This window comes from Lepus europaeus, chromosome 11 (assembly GCF_033115175.1).
Source record: "Lepus europaeus isolate LE1 chromosome 11, mLepTim1.pri, whole genome shotgun sequence".
NCBI classification, from domain to species: Eukaryota; Metazoa; Chordata; class Mammalia; order Lagomorpha; family Leporidae; genus Lepus; species Lepus europaeus.
The window spans coordinates 72,982,292-73,003,927 of NC_084837.1; the positions used below are offsets into that span (position 1 = coordinate 72,982,292).

The window sequence follows — 21,636 nt, forward strand, 5'->3', positions numbered from 1 at the left end:
TCCTGGCTTCAGCCTGGCCTGACCCTGGCCATTGCAGCCATTTGGTGAGTAGACCAGCAGATGGAAGATCTCTCTCTGTGTGTTGTGTCTCTGTCTTTCCTTCTCTCTCTGTGACTCTTTCAAATAATTAAATCTTTTTAAAAAGAAATTAATTTTAAAAATAAAAAATTATATAAACTAAGAGATTTGTTAAAATACCACTTATCCCCTAGTTTCCGTCTAGGTGGAAACAGTATCAGTTAATGGTTTTGGTTCATCATGCTCCCAGTTTTTCTCTGTGCTAATATAGATTTAACTAGATATTCTTTTTTTAAAAAAATATTTTTTCCACTTTATTTGAAAGAGACAAACAGAGGTCTCCCATCCACTGGTTAACTTCCCAAATGCCCACAGCAGCCCAAAGTGCCTACAAGAGCTTGGAGCCCAGAACTCAGTTCAGGTCGCTACGTGTGGTAGGAATCCAGCTTTCTCAGCATTGTCTACTGCCTCCCGGAGTGTGTATCAGCAGGAAGCTGGATGGGAAGCGGAAGGGCTGGGAGGACTCCAACCCAGCCAGTCCAGCATGGGCTGTGGGCATCCCAAGTGCACCAGGTGCCCACCCCCCACCCCCCCGACAATTATTTTTCTTTCTTTTTTCTTTTTAAGATTTATTTTTTAAAATTAATTTGGAAGGCATAGTTACAGGGAAAGAGATGGAGAGACAGAAAAATAGATAAGATCTTTCATCTGCTGGTTCACTCCCCAATTGGGCGCAGTGGCCAGGGCTGAAGCCAAGTGCTTCATCCAGGTCTCCCACATGGATGCAGGAGCCCAAGGATTTGGGCCATCTTCTGCTGCTTTCCCTGACACATTAACAGGGAACTGGATGGGAATTGGAGCAGCCAGCACTTGAACCAGTACCCATATGGAGTGCAGATGGCAACTTAACTTACTCCACAATGTTGGCCCCAGATATTCTTTTTCAATCAGAAAGTGCATTGTGCTATGTGGCTTGGTCTGCACCTTGCTTTTATCACTGAACAGCATGCCGGAGCTGTCTTCCCAGATAGCACGGATGGACCTGCCTCATCCTTTTTCATGTGTTTGACAAGTGTTCCTTACCGGTGAACATTGAGATCATCTGGGCGTTTTTGCCACCGTGTTGCGGTGAGCAAGCTTAGTCACCTATCTGTGTGTGCTCTTCCTACCAGTGAGATTCCTCATTCATAGCATTTTCATCCTAATGCTGCCAAGCGCTGTTACATCTCCGTTTAATTTGAATTAGGACCAGGTCAAGCCATCTGAGACCAGGTGGTATTTTCCCCTGGGGTCCCTTCCTTGCCTAGGATCCCCATGAGTTCTGTTAACCCAGTGAGAGCAGTTCCCTTGCCTGAGAGAAAGCCACGAGGGCTGCTCAGAATGCCTGCATGGCCGGCCTCGGCTACCTCCTCCAGTGGCTCCCTAGTGCGGCCGGTGTGGGGGTGGGAATGGGGGCGAGCACTGTCACGAAGAGCCATGGCCGACATCCTTACCTCAGAAGACAAGTCTGCAAGAGAAGAGCGTAACAAGCGTGGGCTCCGGGCCTTTGGATGGAAGACCTCGAGTCCCAGGGCCAGCCAGCCATTTTATGAAGAATGGGCGACCATACAGGAATATGATTGAGCAAAAAGGGTGTGATCCGTGCCAACAGACCAAGTAGGGAAACGCAGCAGGGCCTGCCGGTCCTGATTCTCCTGGGCTCATCTGCACAGCATTCCTCCCTGCCACGTACAGAGCAAGAGCCTTTCTGAGATGAGGATTTTTAAAAAAGATTTTATTTACTTATTTGAGAGACAGGGAGAAACAGAGAGAGAGGTCTTCTATCTGCTGGCTCACTCCCCAAATGGCCACAATGGCTGGAGCTTTGTCGATCCAAAGCCAGGAGCCAGGAGCTTCTACCAGGTCCCCCACACAGGTGCAGGGGCCCAAGGACTTGGGCCATCTTCCACTGCTTTCCCAGGCCATAGCAGAGAGCTGGGTCTGAAGAGGAGCAGCTGGGACTTGAACTGGCGCCCATATGGGATGCCTGCGCTGCAGGCGGAGGCTTAGCCTACTAAGCCACAGTGCCAACACCTGAAATGAGGATCTTAAGATCCACCATCAAACAAGGTAGGTCAGCTACAAGACAGAAAGGCAGGGGAAGATCAGAATAGTATGTGCAGGCTTTGGCTTGCTTTGGGGAAAAAAGGGGTTCGAGTGCCCGTGACCCCTTTGGGAAGGGAAGCTCTGGTTCCTATGCCTTGCCTTGGGATGTGGGTGCATAGAGAAGAGAGCAGGAAGCCAGAGGACAGGAGAGGGACAAAGAGAACTTTGCTCCTGGGGCCCTCACTTTGGGGTATTGGCTTCTGAGCCCCCCAAAATTATCAGTGCTGAAAGTAAGTCCTCGCACAGTGCAGTGTGTCCCCATCCATGGCTGCGTTGATCTTTTCATCCGATGGGGACGTCCTGGCCACGCTGTGTCTTCTTGTGGTAAATTCACCTCCTAGCAGCGCTCATGGCCGCTGGGGCAATAAGCCTGAGCCTGGAGGGTACTGTCCTTTGCCTTATATTCTGGGTTACAGCTGTTGTTCCCACAAAGTGGGTCCTCCAGGCTTGAGTGGCTGGATAGGGAGGGGCCTCTCACCACTTCCCCCAGGCCTTTCCCACTGCCTCCCGCATTCCTTCACAACACTGTCAGGGTCTGGTTCCATAAGCCCAGGGAGCGACTGGTTGTCACCCATCTCAAGGCAGGTCCTCCCTTAGAGAACACAGAAGTGCTTTCTCACTTGATCTGTTTCTCCCCAGTGGAGAAGTCCTAGGCCTGGCCCAGTCACTGTCCTGGACACAGGGCGAGTCCTCCTGCTCTCAGAATGCTCCAGTTCTCTGGAGAGCAGTGGCAGGTAGTAAATGCAAGCACAAGCAGGCAATATTGGATTGTAATGGGTGCTGCCAAGACAAATGCCGGGTGGGCTGATGGAGCGGCTGCGTGGGTTCCTTTAGGTGAGTATTCAGAGAGAGCGAGATTTGAGGCCTCAGTGATCCAACCAGATGAAGGTGGAGGGACCCGGCGTGACACATGATGGAGGCCTGTATGACTGGAGCAGAGACACAGGGGAAGAATGTTGAGAAACAGCCTCCAAAAAAGGCTAATCATGGGGCTGGCATTGTGGCGTGACAGGTGAAGCTGGCAACCCGTATGGGCACCAGTTAGAGTCCCAGCTGCTCCTCTTCTGATCCAGCTCCCTGCTAATGTGCCTGGGAGAGCAGCAGATGATGGACCAAGTACTCGGGCCTCCGCAACCCATGTGGGAGACCCAGATGGAGTTCCAGGCTTCTGGCTTTGACCTGCCCCAGCCTTGGCTGTTGTAGCCTTCTAGGGAGTGAACCAGCAGACAGAAGACCTCTCTCTGTGTCTCTTCCTCTCTGTAACTGTGCCTGTCAAATAAATAAATCTTAGAGTGGGGGGGAGGGGAGAGGCAGGCAGGCTCTTCTGGGCTGGATCAAACGAATACTCCAGAGCAGTAACCTTGAAGGCCTTTTCCAGCTCGAATGTCCTCAAATCCCAAATGAAGATCTAGGGAGCTCTGTCAACCAATCATGACTTCTGAATCTGACCATGTAGATTTTGTGATTTTTATTTTTATTTTTAAGATTTATTTATTTATTTGAGAGGTAGAGTTACAGACAGTGAGAGGGAGAGACAGAGAAATATCTTTCTTCCATTGGGTCACTCCCCAGATGGCCACTATGGCCGGAGCCAGGTGCTTCCTTCCGGCCTCCTATGTGGGTGCAGGGGCCCAAGCACTTGGGCCATCTTCTACTGCTTTCCCAGGCCATAGCAGAGAGCTAGACTGGAAGAGAGTAGCTGGGACTAGAACTGGTGCCCATACGGGATGCCGGCACCACAGGTGGAGGATTAACCTACTCTGCCACAGCGCTGGCCCCTAATTTTTAATTTTCTTATTTCCATCCAATTTTTTTAGTGTTCTTTTTAAAGATTTATTTGAAAGGCAGAGTGACACACAGAGAGAAGGAGAGACAGGAAAAGAGATTTTTCATCCACTGGTTCACTCCCCAACTCTTGCAACAGCCAAGAATGGGGCAGGCCAAAGGCAGGAGCCAGGAACTCCATCCAGGTCTCCCATCTGGGTAGCAGGGACCCAACTACTTGGCCATCTCCTGCTGCTTTCCCAGGTGCATTAACAGGGAACTGGATTGGAAGCAGAGCGGCTGGGACTCGACCTGGTGCTCCCATGTCCGATGCCAGCCTCACGGGTGGTAGCCTAGGCTGCTGTGCCACAAGCCTGGCCCCTTCATCCTAATTCTTAATCAGAATGATCAGAAAAAAAGTAGTTTCTGCCCTTTTGTCACATCCTTTTCATACTGTGTTTTCCCTCGATCTTCTGTAGCCTGCGTTTGTTAAAGAAATATTCCCATTTTCTGGTAAATATCTAAGCTGACTCCTAGCACTTAAGTGAAGCCGAAAGGTCAGGAAATGCAGACTCCTTCTTCATGGCTGTTAGCTGTGCCTGGCCGGGCCGTGATGAGCATCAGAGAGAAAGGCTCATTTTCCCTATTGATGCACCTGCTGTTTCCAGCTAACCCCTTGTGCTGTGATTCCCCAGGCAACAAACGAAGCATTGTGGAGTCTTTTCTGATCCTCTCAATGGGCAATTATACATCTTTAAGACAATAAATTTTGTCCATAGAGCTGCTGATTACACTCACTTCTGAAAATGCCTAAAAACAATGAATCGAAATTTCTTCTGCCTCGTTACATTGAGATGCTCATCAGAGATGTAACAGAAGGTGCAGTGGACCTGGAAGCAGGCATCCTGGAGTGTGGCTCTTCTGGAGCCAGCTGTGGGACTTGGAGTCTTCAGCCTCACCTCCCTAAGCCTTGGGTTTCTTACCTGTGTGAAAGCAAGAATGCTGCTCAGAGTTGTCAGCGGTGGGCGGGAGGAAGCTTGAGAGGCGCTGGTGCATTGCCAATTCTTAAGCTTGGGTGCTGGGCAGTCCCTTCACAACTGCGGGGCCTTGGTTTAGGAACCTGCTGAGCATAACAATATCTGAGGATGTGCAAGTCCTTTATAAAGAACAATATAGGGGCTGGCACTGTGGTGCACCGGGTTAAGCTATGGCCTGCAGCACCGGCATTTCATGTGGGTGCTGGTTCAAGTCCTGGCTGCTCCAGTTCTGATCCAGCTCCCTGCTAATGTGCCTGGGAAAGCAGCAGAAGATGGCCCAAGCACTTGGACTCCTGCACCCGCGTGGGAGACCTGGGAGAAGCTCCTGGCTCCTGGCTGCTGTGGCCATTTGGGGAGTGATCCAGCAGATGGAAGATCTCTCTCTGTCTCCTCCTCTCTCTGTAACTCTGCCTTTCAAATAAAAATAGTTAAAAAGAAAAAAAACAGTATAGTATTTGCATATAACCTACACGGGTCTTCTGGTATGCTTAACATCATTTGAGATGACTTATAATACTTAATACAATGTAAGTGCTGTGTAAATCATTGCTACATTGTTTTGTTTAGGGAATAATGGCCGGACCAAAAAAAAATCTGTACAAGTTTAGTACACTTGCATTTTTTGGATATTTTCTATTCCTCTGCTGGTTGAATCCACAGATGTGGTACCTGATACAGAGAGACAACTGTATGTGTTTGTTCTGCTGCTCAGTTTTACATATTTTGTACATTTATGGGGTGTATGATATATTTCTTTTTTTTTTCCATTTACCTTGTTTTTATTTCAATGTAACATGCAATTAAAAATATTAACAGGATTTATTAGCATTTACAATGCTTACAAAGAAAAAGGACTTTTAAAAGCATTTTAGTTCAGATTTAAGAAAAGCTCTAATTAAACACTTACAATAAATCTATTTCCAAATGTTCAGTTTGAACCAAAATTTAATTTATGTCTGCTGTCTATTTGCAGAATTTTTATATAACCACTGATTCTTGGGATATCCAGCCCCCATTTTCCTAACACAGCAGGGAAGACATATACATGTGGCCACTTAAATTAAAGGAAGATATGGAGTAGGGGAGATCCCAGGCTGCAAAAATATATACAAGCATTTACCTTTTCCAGAACTAAACATTTCTTCCATAAAAATATTAAATAGCCAAGCCCTATAGAACTAGGGCCAGGACTACTTCAAATATAGCTATTCTGTATTTTAAAAATATAGGGCAGAAAGCCTTTTGGGTAATATTTATACATTTTCACACAATATTTCTAGGTCCCTAAGTGAATCATGAAGCATTATGTAGAACCAAAAAAAAGGTCTATTCTTTACATTATCTCTTAACTTAATCTCATAAATCTCAGGTAAATATTGCAGGAACTACATTTCACTATGAGAATTCACCTCAATAGGAAATCTTAATAGAAGGCTTAATCCTCATAGCCATATATTAGTATGATATATTTCACATATAAAGAAGCAGCAGTAGGTACCTGCTGATTCTTGACAGAAAAGGATGAGTTTTCCTGGATCTCCTGGCAAATGGAATGAACCAAGATAGAAGAGACATTCAGTTTTCTCAAATCAAAGCACATTCTTTGCCACCTAGTCCAGCTGGAAGAGTAATCAGTGAGCATTTCATGTAGGACAAAGGGCACATGACGCTCAGTGCAGCCCCTTCACCTTGGCCTTCCACACTCCTCACTGGAGTTCGCTTAGTTCTGTCTCAGAAATATGCCAGAAAGCAAAGCACAGAGAGAGTGTCTTAAAAGTGGCAAGAGAGAAGCTTCTAGAAGCATTTGTGGGTATACCTCTATTCTACAAGAAAGAAAGCGTGTTATCCATGCTGCTCTATACTTCACTTTGTTGTTGTTATTGTTTATGTTTATCTGAAGAGATCTTTCCATATCAGCCTACGAATTTCAAGCAATCAGATCTGGTTTTGGTGAAGCTTATGGGAGCAGCGTGGAACGTGGGTGTGGGGCGCCATGTGTGGGGCCTGCTGACCACACTGCAGCATCCACTCCACTAGGGACAGTTTCCAGGTGCCAGGGACTGACCTGGGTCAATGCTCGAGACAAGTGCTTAGATCATTTCCATTTTCTGAGCAGGAAACCAGAGAGTCCTGCAGCCACCCGGTTAGTCTGTACTTGCTCCTGACCACTGGGCTCACCTCCATCTCCTTCCTGAGGCCAGCAGACTGAACCTTCAGACACTGGGGAGCTGGCTCGTCACAGTGCTGGGAATTGAATTTGCTGATGCTCTCTCTCACCACCCTCTCTGTTTTCTGAATTTGAGGGGAATCAGGGCAGTGGTGTTGATGCCTCTGATGGGTGAGCTGCTGATTCCAAACATCCTGCGATCTCCAAGGGCTTCTTTCTGCTGTGGGTGAAATGTTGTCCTCAGACTCCCTGTGATTCCTGTAAATTCTCCTATTCTGTGGTGGACTTCGGTGACTGTTTTCTCACTGTCCGCTATTAACCTGCTCTCATCCCTGCAGGTGCGAGTGATGGTGGACCTGTGCAACAGCACCAAGGGCATCTGCCTCACAGGTAGGCTGGCTGAGCACCGAGCCAGGGCCACCCCACAGCACAGGCGTGTGCTGGCCAAGGGGACCGTGGCAGGATGTGCACCCGGGGACCCTGTGTGTTCTGAACATGCATGTTCGTCTGCTTTCACCACATGTCTTGAACACGCTGAAAAGCAACTGTCATATAATGAGGAAAAATTAAGTCTTCAGGATTCCCATGGAAATATGGCCATGGAAGATAACCAGGACCTGGGTGATTAGCAAAGTGGGGTACTTTGAACCTGGTGTCTTTCTTATCCCCATTGGCTTTAAAAAGGGAAAAGAAAGGGTCCTTGATAAGTGATAGAGTTCTTTGATAAGAATCAAGTTCATGGAAGGTAGAATTTTAAAAAAATGTTTATATTGGAGCACAAAAATTCATGCATATGAAAGATTTTCAAAAGATTTTCAAAAGGTTCAAGAAAATGTATATTATAAAAATTATGCATGAATTTCAAAAAATTTGCACAAAAATAAAATTATCTTTTTAAATATATATATATATATAGGTATATAGTATGTATTTGAAAAGCGGAGTGATAGATAGATTTTGCATCTGCTGGAGCCAGGAACTCCATCCGGGTCTCCTGTGTGGGTGACAGGGTCCCAAGTACTTGTGCCATCCTCTGCTGCTTTCCCCAGGCACATTAGCAGGGAGCTGGATCAGAAATGGTGCAGTTGGGACTCAAACCAGAACTCCAATATGGGATGCCAGCATTGCGAGCGGTAACTTAACCCACTGTACCACAGCACTGGCCCCAAACTTATCTTTGAATTGCATTTTTCTATGAACTTTTTGAAGTACGCTCACGTCTAGCTTGAACGTCTGCAAGCTCATTGGGACTGGAGGTTGGCTCCCTTGGTGCAGCTGGAGGTTGCACTCGGTGAGTCCAGGATCCAGCCAGGAGACGTGTCAGGCCCTGGGGACCAGGAAGGGCTGATGGCTGACGGATGGGGAAAGGAAGAAATGGCGTTCTCTGCCTGAGAGGAGCTCCATCCGCCTCCCGCCTCCAGCAGTGAGGGCCCAGAACAGCCCCTCATTGTCCCCCACGCCAGAAAAGGCTCTGGCCAGGCGGAGGACAGTCCTTCGGGGCTGGATTGGGGGCACTGCCTTTCCTGCCTCTCCAAATGGCATGGAGCACTCTGAGGAAATGAGAAAATTATTGTCTCCTAAGAACAGCCCACTGGGATCGCACTTCAAAAGATCACAAGACTAAGAAGCCACTCCAAGTTTGTGGGGCCCAAGTTTGTGAGGCCAGGTGGTACGGCCACAGGGTCTGGGGCGGTTCTGGGCCCTCCTCCCCCAAGGAGCAGCCGGGTCCAGTGCATATGGGGTGTGAAAAGCCTAGCCCCTTGCCGGCTGCTGTCTCCCAGTTCCTCTCATTGCCCACCATGCCTGAGGGCGAGTTACGAGGGTAACTCACTCCGTGAGTTTGTTGCATGCAGAAGCCAGTGGTTCCTGTGGTCAGCCGCTGAAACTTGTCTCAGGAAGCCCAAATCCAAGTCTGATTCCCATTCGCTTATGTTGACCCTGGAGAGGAGAAACGGATCCTGTGGCTTCTTGGGAAATGCTAATTGCATTACTCAAGTCACACTTGGGCCCTCACGGAAAATTCAATATCTTCAGAACAGCTCGGTCCTTTATTCTGAAACCCTTGAGACTTAAGCACCTTTCTTCCATCTGTGGAAGTCCCCTTTCAGAGTCCCCACGTGTGACAGCGATGAGTGCTAGAGAAATGCTAAAATGGGTGGAATTGCAGGCACAAAAGCCTTGTCGAGAGGCACAGGAAAAGCATCCTCCTTTCTGAGTTTTATAGTGACAGCCCTGAGAGCCATCGAGACCACTTAGAGGAGAGCGATGGGGAGAGCGGGTCCCCTCCGCGCTGGAAATGGGTTGAGTAGGTGATTCTTCGGCACCTGCAAATGCTTGTCAAAAGCCAGCACTTCCTCCCTTTGTGCCAGCCTGAAATTAGGTGTCCTTTTGCACAGAAAGCTCTTTGATTAAAACTTAGGCGTGAAAAGTATGAGTCACGAAGCCCTGGAGCCAGGGAGCCCGGAATGCATTGGGCTGCTTCAGGGCAGAGGGCCTTGGCTGGGGCCCAAGAGGGTGCTGGAAGGCAGGTTGCCTGGGTGCTGGTGCCCTAAAGCCAGACCTAGCTTTATGCTGGGTTCAGACGCATGTAACTCGAATGTAAAAGGTGTGTAACTTAAGGCTACTCCAGCTGTGCCAGCAAAATCCCATTCCTGTCCCTGATGTCTAAACAGCACTGGCTGAACATGTATGTTAGGGCCAAGGCACTTCGGGTCCTCACGGTCAAGGGCCCCCAGCCCAGGGATGGCACTTGTCAGCACCCCATTGCCCCCTGCACAGGCCAACTTCATGGATCCCAGTTACTGCAGAGCTTGGCCTCGTGGCATTCTTCTCTAGTTTTCCAGAAAGCCATGACTCATTGCTTGGAGTGGGCACCTGAAAGAAAACCTGTCTGCCACCCCTTCTGTCATTTCTTAAGGCTCCCATGGTTATTGTCTGAAGTTAAAATGCCCCCGGCGAATGGGACTGAGCTGAAGCTGCAGTGTACTGGGGATGTGTGAGCAAAGATGCCTTTCCAAGTCAGGTGTCTGCCACCGGCCCAACAGCTGGTGGTTGGCCCTGTGCCAGGTGTACCAGTGCACATGGGGCAGGGCTGAGGCCACAAAGCTGCAACCAGTGCGACATTGGGAAATAAACACGGGGGCCATACGTAGAAACCGCTGGTGGGGCTGATTGTGTTTCTACTCAGCTAGAGGCAGCCACCCAAACTAGCTGATTGCTTTAGTGTTGAGAGGATCAGCCTCCAAGCATGAGCTGCTCAGGTCATCTTACAGAGAGCCAAGCACGCCTAACTCTCATAGGAAAGCGGGGGGGGGGGGGGGGGAACCACACCCCTTTGGGTCTGAGCCCCTGTCTAGCCCTGAAGCTAGTGTTGGCGTGAAGGCCAAGTCCTGGCTAGGGGGGAGGAGGAGGAGGAGGAGGAGAGTCAGCACCAGACCTCCAGACTGGCAGCCTCGAATTTATGGTGTTGCATCGTTCGCTAGCTCAGTCTAAGACAGCAGAGCCAGGCCTGGCTTTCCCAAGTGTCACATTTGGCTTGGTTTGGCTTCCTCGTTTCTTCCATCAGAAGAATTTGGGAAATGCGTAGCCTCCGCCTCCCTGGTCGCTGCTGGGCTAAGCAGGTGCCTTGGATTAGAGAGTGCCCATTTGACAGCATCCCTGGGTCACAAGGGAGGCTTCTGGGAGCGGGGGGGTGGGGGAGGGAGGCTGGAGGTCCTCGGGGGTGAGTCGCTTCCCCTTGATTCGGAATGGCCACTGTGGGAAGAGCCAGGTGCTCAGGGGCCTGCCACGTTAGCCACTGCCCAATGCCCTCGTGCTTGTCTCTATCACTTCTGCCCCACAACTGTGGAGCCTGTATTTCCTGTCTGAATAAAGATTCTTCTGGCTGCTCCTAGTAGAAGCCCACTAGAGCGTATTTGAGAAGAAAAGCCAGGGTGTGGGGGAGGGGCAGGGAAAAGATATTAAACATTATTGTTAGAAGGGAGTATCTGTCAAGATGAATTAGGACAAACCATGGTGCCGACCAAACCACAAAACCTCAGTGGCCTCACCCAGCAAACGCTTCTCTCTCATTCCACTAAGTGCAATGAAGTTTAGGCGATTCTTCTAGAAAGTTCTGCTTCCGCCAGGGGCTCAGGGAGCCAGGCTGTGGCCTGGAGAAACAGAAGCAGCTCAGTTGCTCAGGTTACAATCTCGTTAGCTTGTCTGAGTGCTCAAGCAGAATGGCCCACAGGAGGACACTCCTCTGCAGAAGCACAGTCCGTTTGCTAGGTTGTCTGTAAATGACTCTTAGCTTCCCAGGGACTGGCCCACTAAGGGGAGCTATCTGTTACCCGACCTGAGCTCGCAGCTTTCCTCAGCGGCTTCATGCAACAGCAGAGATTCCCCGAGCCAGCATCAACAGTTCCCCTCAGCGGGCTGGACAGCACTGTCCTGGGCTGACACCGCTGTGCCCGGGCTGCACCAGGGCCTTGTCTTGCATTCATTGGCACTGATTAGATTGATGGCTTGAGAGATTATTAATAGATGCATCTATAGCGAAGCCAGCTCAGTAGCTATTCTCGGTGCATTGAAGCTAACGCCAACGTGGTTTGCTTGGCATAGGAGTCTCTGCCAGATTGTTGCTCAGGGTCTTTGGGGCTGATACAATGAGTTCTAGATAAAGGGCCCAGGACCCGTTTCTCAGGGTCAGCGGGTGACCGGGGCGTTCGGAACGGGGAGGGTACTCTTCGGTGGCTGCGGTGTCGGCTTCTCTGTTCCGCTTGTGGTTTATGGTCTGCGTTTCTTTTTCTGTTGTAGGACCTCCCGGCCCCCCAGGTAAGAGCCCCTGGACTTTCCTAGTTCAAGGGGAGGCTTTAGGTGGCTGGGTCCCTAGGATTCCACTGCGGGGACAGGGGAGGGGGAGGGGGAGGGGCGGAGTATGTTGGCAGCCCTGGCTACGTCCTTTTCTCTCTCTCGGCTCCTCTCACTTGAGAGCCTGTCATCACCATCCCATCCCCATCTCTGCTTCCAGAGGAGGAGGGAAGATGCAGAAGAGGGTGCGGAAAAGGCACAGGTGCGGATGTTTCTAAAATGTTCCTGACCCGTGTCTTGCTGCAGGACCTCCAGGAATCGGTGGCTTACCAGGACACAATGGATCTGACGGACAGCCTGGCCCCCAGGGCCCAAAAGGAGAAAAAGGAGCCAACGGGAAAAGAGGGAAAATGGGTATTTTGGCAGCTCTTCTAATTAGCTTCTTTGTGGCTTGTCTCAGTGGCTTCATGTGGGATGGGCTACAGCGGGGCACAGCGGAGCGAGCTGCTGCTTCTCTGGGCTTACCTGGGGACCAGGCAGTTCTGGTTCACCAAGGGCGTTCTTTTCAGCCCATCCCTGACGAATGTGTATGTGACACGGGAAAATCTGTCTCACTGGGAACTGATCTCCAGCTCTGCTTGCTCTGATGCAGTTGGAGAGGTGGGAGAGCAGGGGCAGGCAGCCCTGGGAAGCCCTGATGGGCCCTGGGCAGCCGTCGCTGCCGAAGCCCCATGTTCTTTCAAGGTTCAGCACCTGCCTTGCCTGCTCTGGCCTTCTCCTCCCCAGCGAGTCCTAGCCTGGTTGAAGTTCAGCAGCTAATGTCAGCCCTGGGAAGGTGTCGCTGGCTGCAGGAACAGCTCCCAGTGTCGAAACAGAAAGGCCGTGAGGGGGCCAGGGGCAGGGGATGCACAGAGAAGCCCCGAGCAACCTCACCCAAAGAACATGGCACCTGCGTGGTGAGAGACCCCTCGGGGGCCCTTCTAGGAAAGCCCTGCTCTTAGCCAGTCAGGGCCACTGCTAAGGGCAGGAAGAGATGACTTTTAGCTGAAAGTCCCTAGGCCACCAGGCACAGCTTTCCTGCTTGTGTTCCCAGAGCGGTCCTGGGAGATCGGGCACACACTGCACTCAGTGCCCAGGGGCCGGCAGGGACACTGCAGCACAGAGCCGGGAGTGCATCGCTACGGGCAGGGTGATAGGTACAGGTATCGGTGAGCGTCGGCATAGCAGAATGCTGACATGTGCAGACAGACACCTGGCTTCTCCTGGGAGACCCTTCAGCAGCCAGGATGACCAGGGGCACTGTGTGAGGACTGGGCAGGGAGCAGGGAGGAACGAGGTGACTTTCAGAAAAATCGGAAACAGATCTCCGGCCCTGAGGATGTGCGCTTAGCACATACCCCAGCGTGGGGCAGAAAACAATGTTCCCCTTTCTGTCTTCACACTCTGGAGACCCCAGGATGACAACGGCCCTGCCTTTGCAGGGACGAATGGAAATCTCTCCTCCACCCGCACAGCTTTGCTGGGATAAACAAAGATAGTCCAAGCAGGAGAAAGGGCGTGCCCAGGCCACCGCCCAGGTGGTGTCCCCGCACCCGCACCGTCCACAAGCTTCCGTCCCCTCCTTTTCCATAGGGGCGGAGGAGACGGGGAATGGAGACAATGTTGAGGGCTTGTGCAGGATGCCTGGGGAGAGTGGCTGGTGGAGGAGACAGATTAGCTCATACCAAGATAACCACTGGAATTTCAACAAGTCCCGGAGTCCCCCAGGTGGGTCACCTGCAGTCCCTCGGGGAGCCTGGTCTTAATGTGACAAAGGCAGTTCTCCAGAGCGCTGCTGCCTGTGCCTGGGCCGCCAGAAGCTTCCTGGCCTTAGGGGGACCCCAATTCTGAGCCCGCCTCTAAGGCCTTCAGTTTCCTTTTGATCGTACTGCTCAGTGGGCCACAAGGTGCTACTCTGGGGGTGGCGGAGCCATTCGCTGGGCCCCAGTGCCTTGGTGAAGCTTTCATTGCGGTGGGGAGGGTGGAGAAGTGGCCCTGGTGCATGGCCAGGGCAGCCGGGCAGAAAGGAGAGGTGAAGGTGGGGGAGCTGAGAGCAGAGGGGCAGCACGGCCCCACCGGGTCGCCCTGGACAGCTTAAGAACAGTGACTTGTACTCGGAGCAAGGTGGGGAGGATTTTTGTGGCACAGGGCCAAGCCCTGCTCTGCTGGTGAAGGGGAGCCCAGCAGCTATGCTGAGGGGGCTGTAGGAGGGAAGGGAGAGGCTTGGAGCAGGGCAGTGCAAAGATACTGGGGTCTGTTTGTCAGTGGGGCTCAGTTTCTGGGAGAACCCTCGGGAACTGGAGCCAGCACACAGCCATCCCCTACAGCTGTCTCCCCTGGGAAGGCCTCCTGGAGTGGGCAGCATTGGCCTCAGATGCCTCACGGGAACTGGGGATGGAACGTGAGTCACCGAGGGCCCCACCAACCCTGTGCTGGGTGAATGATGTCAAAGCCAACCCTTGAGATGGAGGGGTTTCTGAAAGCGAAGGACGTACTGGGCTGAGACCATCTTTCTGTAATGAACATTTAGGAAAGGAAGGGCTAAGCTGTTCGCTGAGACTACCTTGGCTGTCAAGGCAGGGGCAGGGGTTACATGAGGGACGAGGAGGGCTTTGGGGCAGGAGGGCCATACGGAAGAATTCGCTGTTTTTGTTTTTAAAGATTTACTTATTTGTTTGAAAGGCAGAATTACAGAGAGGGAAATAGAGAGATCTCCCATCCAGTGGTCCACTCCCCACATGGCCACAACGGCTGGAGCTGGATCAGGCCAGAGCCAGGAGCCTAGAACTCCATCCAGGTCTCCTCTGTGGATGGCAGGCCCCAGCACTCGGGCCTTCCCAGATGCATTAACAGGGAGCTGGACTGGTGGGATTTCAGTCAAGCTTTCAACCTTAACCATCTCTTTTATCTCTGCCCTGCTTCTCTCCTTGTAATTAAATCTAGGTCATCTCAAATCTAAGACAGGGTTATCTGAGGCCGGCGCCGCGGCTCACTTGGCTAATCCTCTGCCTGCGGCGCCAGCATCCCAGGTTCTAGTCCCAGTTGGGGCGCTGGATTCTGTCCCGGTTGCCCCTCTTCCAGGCCAGCTCTCTGCTGTGGCCCGGGAGGGCAGTGGAGGATGGCCCAAGTGCTTGGGCCCTGCACCCGCATGGGAGACTAGGAGAAACACCACCTGGCTCCTGGCTTCAGATCAGCGCAGTGCACCGGCCGTAGCAGCCATTTAGGGGGTGAACCAACAGAAAAGGAAGACCTTTCTCTCTGTCTCTCTAACTCTGCCTCTCCAAATAAATAAATAAGCCAGGGTTATCTGAAGAGCCTGGCTTTATGGAAAGAGGTTGCTAGAAGCAGATCAGCCCTTGGCCAGCCCAGGCTCCAGAGCAAGGGCCCCCCCGCCAGAGCCCTGCTGCAGGCCCTGCGGCCTTGCTCCCCCCCTCCCCCCGCACTTCTGAGCCCCTGGAGGGATTGCCTGCGGAGCAAGAAGGAACCACGTGCAGGGCCACAGCAGGGAATTGGTCTATTCTGAGCACGGTGAGTGACAGGATCGGATCTTTCTAAATACTACGGTGGCTGCTGCTGTGTGGAGAGCACGTTGGAAGTAGCACGCGAGAGTGGGAGTCAGGGCAGGGAGACCGTGCAGATGGCACCTGCTGGTGCAGGTGGAAAGGATGGCGGGTGGCTGTGGGAAGACTGGTAGAGCTGAGTGCTACTTACAGTTGAGGTCAGCAGCTCCTGAGGGTGGTGATATCAGGGGTGAGGGAGCGGGGAGGCACCAGCACTGACGCCAAGGTGACGTCCTGCCTGGCTGGCTGGGTGAACTGGTCCTCCCTGAGTTGGGGAGTCATGTTCCCCCTCGGGTTTAGGGGGATAACTGTGGACCCAGCCTGAGATGTGCTGGCTTTGACATGCCTTGTGATTCCTGGGAAAATATGTCAGGGACCCTGAAGATACAGATCTGCAATCAGAGTTGACCTTAGGGCTTAGAGGTGCACACAAGGGAGTTATCAAGGCATCTGGCAATGTTTGCAATCTCTTAGGGACAGGGAGTGACTGGAGAGGAGCATCTCCGTGGAGCCCAGAAATGCTCCAAGGTCTAGAGACGCAGCCGAAGGGAATGAGCTGGCCAAGGAGGCCGAGCGGAGGACTGAACCACTGGAGGAATACTGGGAGAGGGTGGGCGCGATCATGAGCAAACACTTCCTGAGCAGGTTTCCAGTGCTGGTGGGGAGCCAGCCTGAACCATCCACAGCCACAGACAGCTACAGCACCACCTGAGACCGCTGTGCACGGGACAGGCTGGGGTGCTCCGAGATAACAGGGCGGGGCCGGGGAGGTCGCCTCCTAGGTCAGAGCTGGAGGGTGAGAGCCACGGACAGGGGAGCCCTGGGCAAGGGCACGGCACGCTCCAAGACCACCAAGCCCTTCCAGAGCCTCTGTAGCAGCCTGGGTCTCGCTGCGAGTGCCCCCGGGGCACCGCAGGGTCTTAGGGAGAAGGAAGGGCTGGTATGTCAGCTGAGAGTTAAAGGACCATTTGGTTTGCTGCAGTGGGGAAGGGGGGTGTGGGAGTGCATTCCAGAAAGAGAGAACAACAAGTGCTGTTTCCAAAAATGGGAGAAAGGGACAGGGGGTGGGATGTGCCCTCTGGCGACACTCTCCTGAACAATGGCAGACAGCTCCCAGGGGCTGCTGGGCACTCTGCTAGAGGTCCCTCAGTACACTGAGCTCATTCGGTCCTCATGGTAACCCCTAAGAGGGAGGGTTTTGTTAGCTGCATTTGTAACAGATGAAGAAATCTTACCTTTCACTCAGAGCATCCATTGCTCTCTTTCAAAACATGTGTCCCTCCCTGAAAGTACCTCCCAGGGTTAGCTGTGGACGTGCTGGTGGTTGGCGTCCCAGAGTAGAATGTGATGTCCCTAGGAGCATAGGTCTCACCTCCAGGGCCTGGGATGCCCAGCGAGGGAACTCAGTGCATTTGTTGGTGAGTGGATGACCCTGGCACGTCACACGTTAAAGGGCAAGTAAATAGGGAGGCAGGACTTGAATCCAGGTCCCTCTGGCTCCTGGGCCCTGCTCCTAACCCCAACAACATTCAACTGCCACACTCAAGGGGCCCGAGGGATGTGGGCCCAAGTGGTGAGAATAGGGTTATTGGAGGTACCACGGGGCAGAAGCAAGCAGGAAGGTGGGGCTGCAGAGCTGGTACAGTCAATGGAAGAGATAGGGCTTGAAACAGCCTCCAGCCTCAACCCCAATGCTGTCTCATGGGGAGGCCGGGAGAGCTTCAACCTTTCCTGGAGGCCTACGGGCCATCAGTGAGGAATAACCTGTCCGTCAGACTGACCAAGGCAGAGAGGAACAGTGGAGGGAGTTCTAGGAAGACCTGCCTTGGTTCCCACTGCCCCAGTAGCCTTGGACAGGTCACCCCAACACTGGGCCGTCAGGTACTTATCTGTGCACTGAGAATGTTGGGTTACAACTACCCTTACGTGGTCTCCAGTTTTAAATACCCCGCTATGGTGTTGGTCCGTGAAGGCTGAGACTGGGTCTTGAAGATTTTATTACCCATCACAGCTCTTAGCCAGGCCTCAGCAGAGGCACCCTAATTAATGAACGGAGAGTACATGCGTACATGATGGAGAAGACCAGAGCACAGTGCACGTCCATGAGGACCTGCGGGGCGGTGGAAGGGAAGGAATGCGTACTCCACAGCCATGGCCGTTCTAGTCGGGACACTTCACGGCAGGCAGCGCTTCCCAGGCACCAGCTGGATTTCCGGTGCACACACCTGGCACCTAGGACCCTACGCCAAGGACGGGTTGGGCAGTAGCGCTAGGTGTGGCCAGCATCTTGGAAGTCAGTAGACAAGAGGTAGGGAGGGCATTGCAGAGAGAGAACAGAAAGGCCTGGGCTCGTGGTTGTGAGGTCAGCCCTAGGTACTGCTGGGGCCCCAGGTGTGGTGGAGTGGGGGCCAAAGGCCTTCAAAGCAGGGCCAGGGGCTTTGGCTCCACGGATGTAGGAGGCGGTTAGAAGCCGCTGTGGGCTCCTACGGAGAAGACTGGCCTGATGGAAGCTGGAGTTGAAGATCTGCAGCCTCACAGGTAAATCCAGGAAGCTAGAGTATCCGAGGGCCTCGGTGTCTGACCTCAGAACAATGCTGGAATGGCGTGGTTTGGGTCCTGGGTCTTCCACCAACCAGCTGTGCGCCCTCAGGCAAGTTGCTTAACCTCTCTGTGCCATAGTTTCCTTCTTTGTGAAACAGGGACAACCGTGGTATCATCCTCACAGTGCTGTTAGGAAGGCTGAATGTGCGAATGCATATGAAGTGCTGGCTTCTGTTAGGGCCTGGCATGTAGTCCGTGCTGTGTTTATGTCCGCTCTTCTTTACTGTGGTGGTGGTTTGTAAACACAGGGAAAGAGAGACTTGGTTTTAGACCAAAAGGATCGAGGGGCGTGTCCGCCCTCCTCTGGAGCCCCCGACTTGGATCAAGTGAAGGAGACGGCCAAGTTCTCGGCTGCGTCCCTGGCACGCGCTGTGCAGTCTGACATCCTGTGGTTCAAAATCCAAGAGCGGCTTGCTCTCCTGCCGTCGCTCTCCTCGCCGTCTAAGAGGCGATGTGCAGCGCCTTCTCTAAAGACCACATCCTTAAAAAAGCAGAAATAAGCCTCCTCCCCCCACTTCCACGTGTCTTGGGGCTGGGTTCTGTGTGACACCCTCTGGCCCCCTTTCTCCTGCCTTAGCGACAGACAGACGGCACTGCCAAAAATAAACCGTCCCCGCTCAGCCCCTGTGGCGAAGCCGGCGGGAGTGGGCCCCAGCCTGGAGACACACAGCCCCAGCCTCGGTGTTTTGTGTGGGTGACGCCCGGGAAGAAAAAACAGCAGAAAGCTGCTCGCAGCACCGGAGCTAGTGAGGCAGGCAGAACCCAGCCTGTCTCCTCTTGCCGGGTGTGCAGACTCGAACCCAGCCAGAAGCCCAGGCCCAGACGATGCCAGGGTCCAGATGCCACGTGGGTCACTGGGCACGGCTGACAGCCCTGACCTTCCAGGGTCGGGGCAAGATAGAACGCCACACACACCACAGCCCGGGCATGGCCAAGGCGATTCTGCCAGCAGAGACGGGAGGCTGCTTTGTCGCTCACAAGAGGCCCAGAGCAAACTCTGCAGGGGACACACTGTCCGCACCCTTCCTTAATGAAAGCTCCCAAACAGTACCGCGCACCCCCGGCCCCAGCTCAGAGCCAGAGCGCGTCCTGGAGCAGGGGCCTTCCCTAGCTTTCAGTGCTTGCCCGGCGGAGGGCTGCCTTCTGGCAGGAGCCTCTTCCCATTTCACCTGTGGCTTTTCGGAGGAAGAAAGTCAAAGGCATAAGAGGAAGGAACAGAAAAAGGCAGGAGAAGCTGGCCGACGGTGCAGGAGCTCTCCCTGTCGCTAATGCCCGGAGCCAAGCTTGCAGTGGCCAGCAGCAGGTGCCATCGCCCTGGGCATGGCTAACTCTGGCTCGGGTGAAACCTGGAGGCGGTGTCGGTCCCACCTGGCGCGCTGCACTCTATGGCAACTTTGCAGCCCTTTGTCTCCTTCAGACCGCGTGCCACATTGCCCATTGAAAACAATGACCGAAGAATGGCTTGTGAGGAAGGCCCCACTACAGCCTCTCCTCCAAAGTGAGTGCCCCGGTTGGCAGCCAGCCGTCCTGGTTACGTGGCTGAGGGTGGCTCGGAGCCGTGGGTTTCCCGTGCTGCTGTGAGGGATGCGTTAGGAGCCGGGACATCCCAGGAGGCAGAGCACGTGTTCCTCGTCAGCTTCATCGCACAGGTGCACAAGGACACCCGAGTTTTCCACTGCAGCGGCCCGGAGTGTCGTGGTTTTCATGCAGATGTTTTGTATGATTGGCTGAGATGTAGCAAACATTCGTCGGCTACACTTCCCATCAGCCATCAATATCAGTAGCCGAAGTCGGTTCACGCGGCGCCGTCTTACTTGAGACAGTCCAAGGGTGCTCCCTTGAATCTGGAAGAACAGTTTGAGTATTAGTCCTCTCGGGGTGAGTGGAAGGGCTGAGAGCGCCATATTTGTTTGAATAGCGGTGTTGGCTAATGACAAGATTGTGTTGTTTAGAGTATTTGAGTATGGACGAGATGCATCGTGATGTGATAATGTCCCCGTGGCTGAAGGGGCTGGGGCAGAGCCAAGTGAGTGGCACAGAAACACGGTGGGATTGGTGGGAGGCTGCTCTAAGTGGCTTCTCGGTGGCACCTCCAATCTGTGACTCCTGGAAGATGATATTGGAAGCCAACAGGACTGGCAGGAGCTGGTGGGGGATGGCAGGAGGGTGTTCAGAATCGGCTTTAAGTCTGCAGGGGGGACATTGGCAGTGCCACAGGATGACAGCCTGCGAATGGGGATTGGCCAGGTTGGTAGAACGCAAGAGAAGGGTCCTGAGCAGTCATTCAGCCAGGCTGTGAGAGGGGCATGGGGACTGGCAGGGCAGAGAAGGCAGTGGATCGGAAGTCCTCTGGGCGTGGACATTGAGAGTAACTGAAGACTGGTCTGTGTAGAGGAAAGGGCAATTTCTCCCCTGTCCTCTGGGGTTCGCTGGCACAAACTGACCAAGATTGGGTAGGAGAAAAGGCACACAGGAGACGGTGGGGGCGGGGGACCACGGCACAGGGAAACACAGGAGCGGGACGACGCCCCAGCCAGCCTCGTTCAGAAGCTCATAGACCCGGTTTCCTGTAGGAGAGAGGGAGAGCGGGGAATGCAGCCAAGGTGGAGGGATTGGGAGCCATTACTGGCGAGAGTCTGTCCAGGAGACAGCCATCCGCTCGTGAGAAGATTCTCCCAGGGATCTGAGCGATCCCCAGGACACACATCATCCGGCTCTACTTCCCGGTCTTCCGCTGTCAGATGGTGAGATGTCAGGGTGAGGTTGGAAGGCAGCTGTGTTCCCTTTTACAGTCTGGTCCTAACGCAGACAACGGATTCCAGATGGCCTCTCCTTGTGCTTAGGTGGGCAGAGGGGGCACGAGCTTCTCCTTTAGGTCAAGTGCATAGCATGCCGGAAGTGCCGCACTTTTGTCCCATCTTCTGAAGCCCAGCGTTTGCACTGTGCTAGCCTTCCTGTGCTGCCCGAGGCCTCTGCCACTTCGAGCCACATCTCTACTGCACGACATCTCCGAAAGCTGTTGTCTGAGTCTGCAAATACTCCCTGAGACAGGGGAGCTGTTCATTGATCCGTATCTGTCATCCGCTCCCTGGGCACCAGGACTGCTGTGTAGTCGTGAGTTCTGATAGCTTTTAAAAGATTCCTTCAGATTTTCTATGTAAACAACCATGTTGTGTGCAAATAAGGACAGTTGGAGTTCATCCTTCCCAATCTCGTTTTTTTTTTTCTTGCTTTATTTCACCAGCTAGGACCCCCAGGAGAATGTTAAATAAAATTGATGAAAGTAAATATCTTGGGGCTGGCATTGTGGCACAACAGATAAAGACACTGCTTGTGACACCAGCACCCCATATGGGTGCCGGTTCGTGTTCTGACTGCTCCACTTCCAACCCAATGGAAGATCTCTCCCCCCCGCCCTTCAAAATAGATGAATTTTTAAAAACTTTTTAATTAAAAAAGAAAGTAGATATCTTTGGGTTATCCTCCATATTAGATATTAAGCCATTCAATGTTA

General features: G+C 52.7%; 1 protein-coding gene across 1 annotated transcript in view; it reads left to right on the forward strand.

The window, feature by feature from the left end:
* The window catches only part of GLDN (gliomedin), a 60,952-nt gene that overhangs the window by 25,188 nt on the left and 14,128 nt on the right, over nucleotides 1–21,636 (forward strand). Inside the window, exons 2-4 of the mRNA XM_062204772.1 lie at nucleotides 7,470–7,521; nucleotides 11,929–11,946; nucleotides 12,229–12,336. Coding sequence (XP_062060756.1) covers nucleotides 7,470–7,521; nucleotides 11,929–11,946; nucleotides 12,229–12,336 — 178 coding nt within the window. The remainder of the gene's footprint in view (nucleotides 1–7,469; nucleotides 7,522–11,928; nucleotides 11,947–12,228; nucleotides 12,337–21,636) is intronic.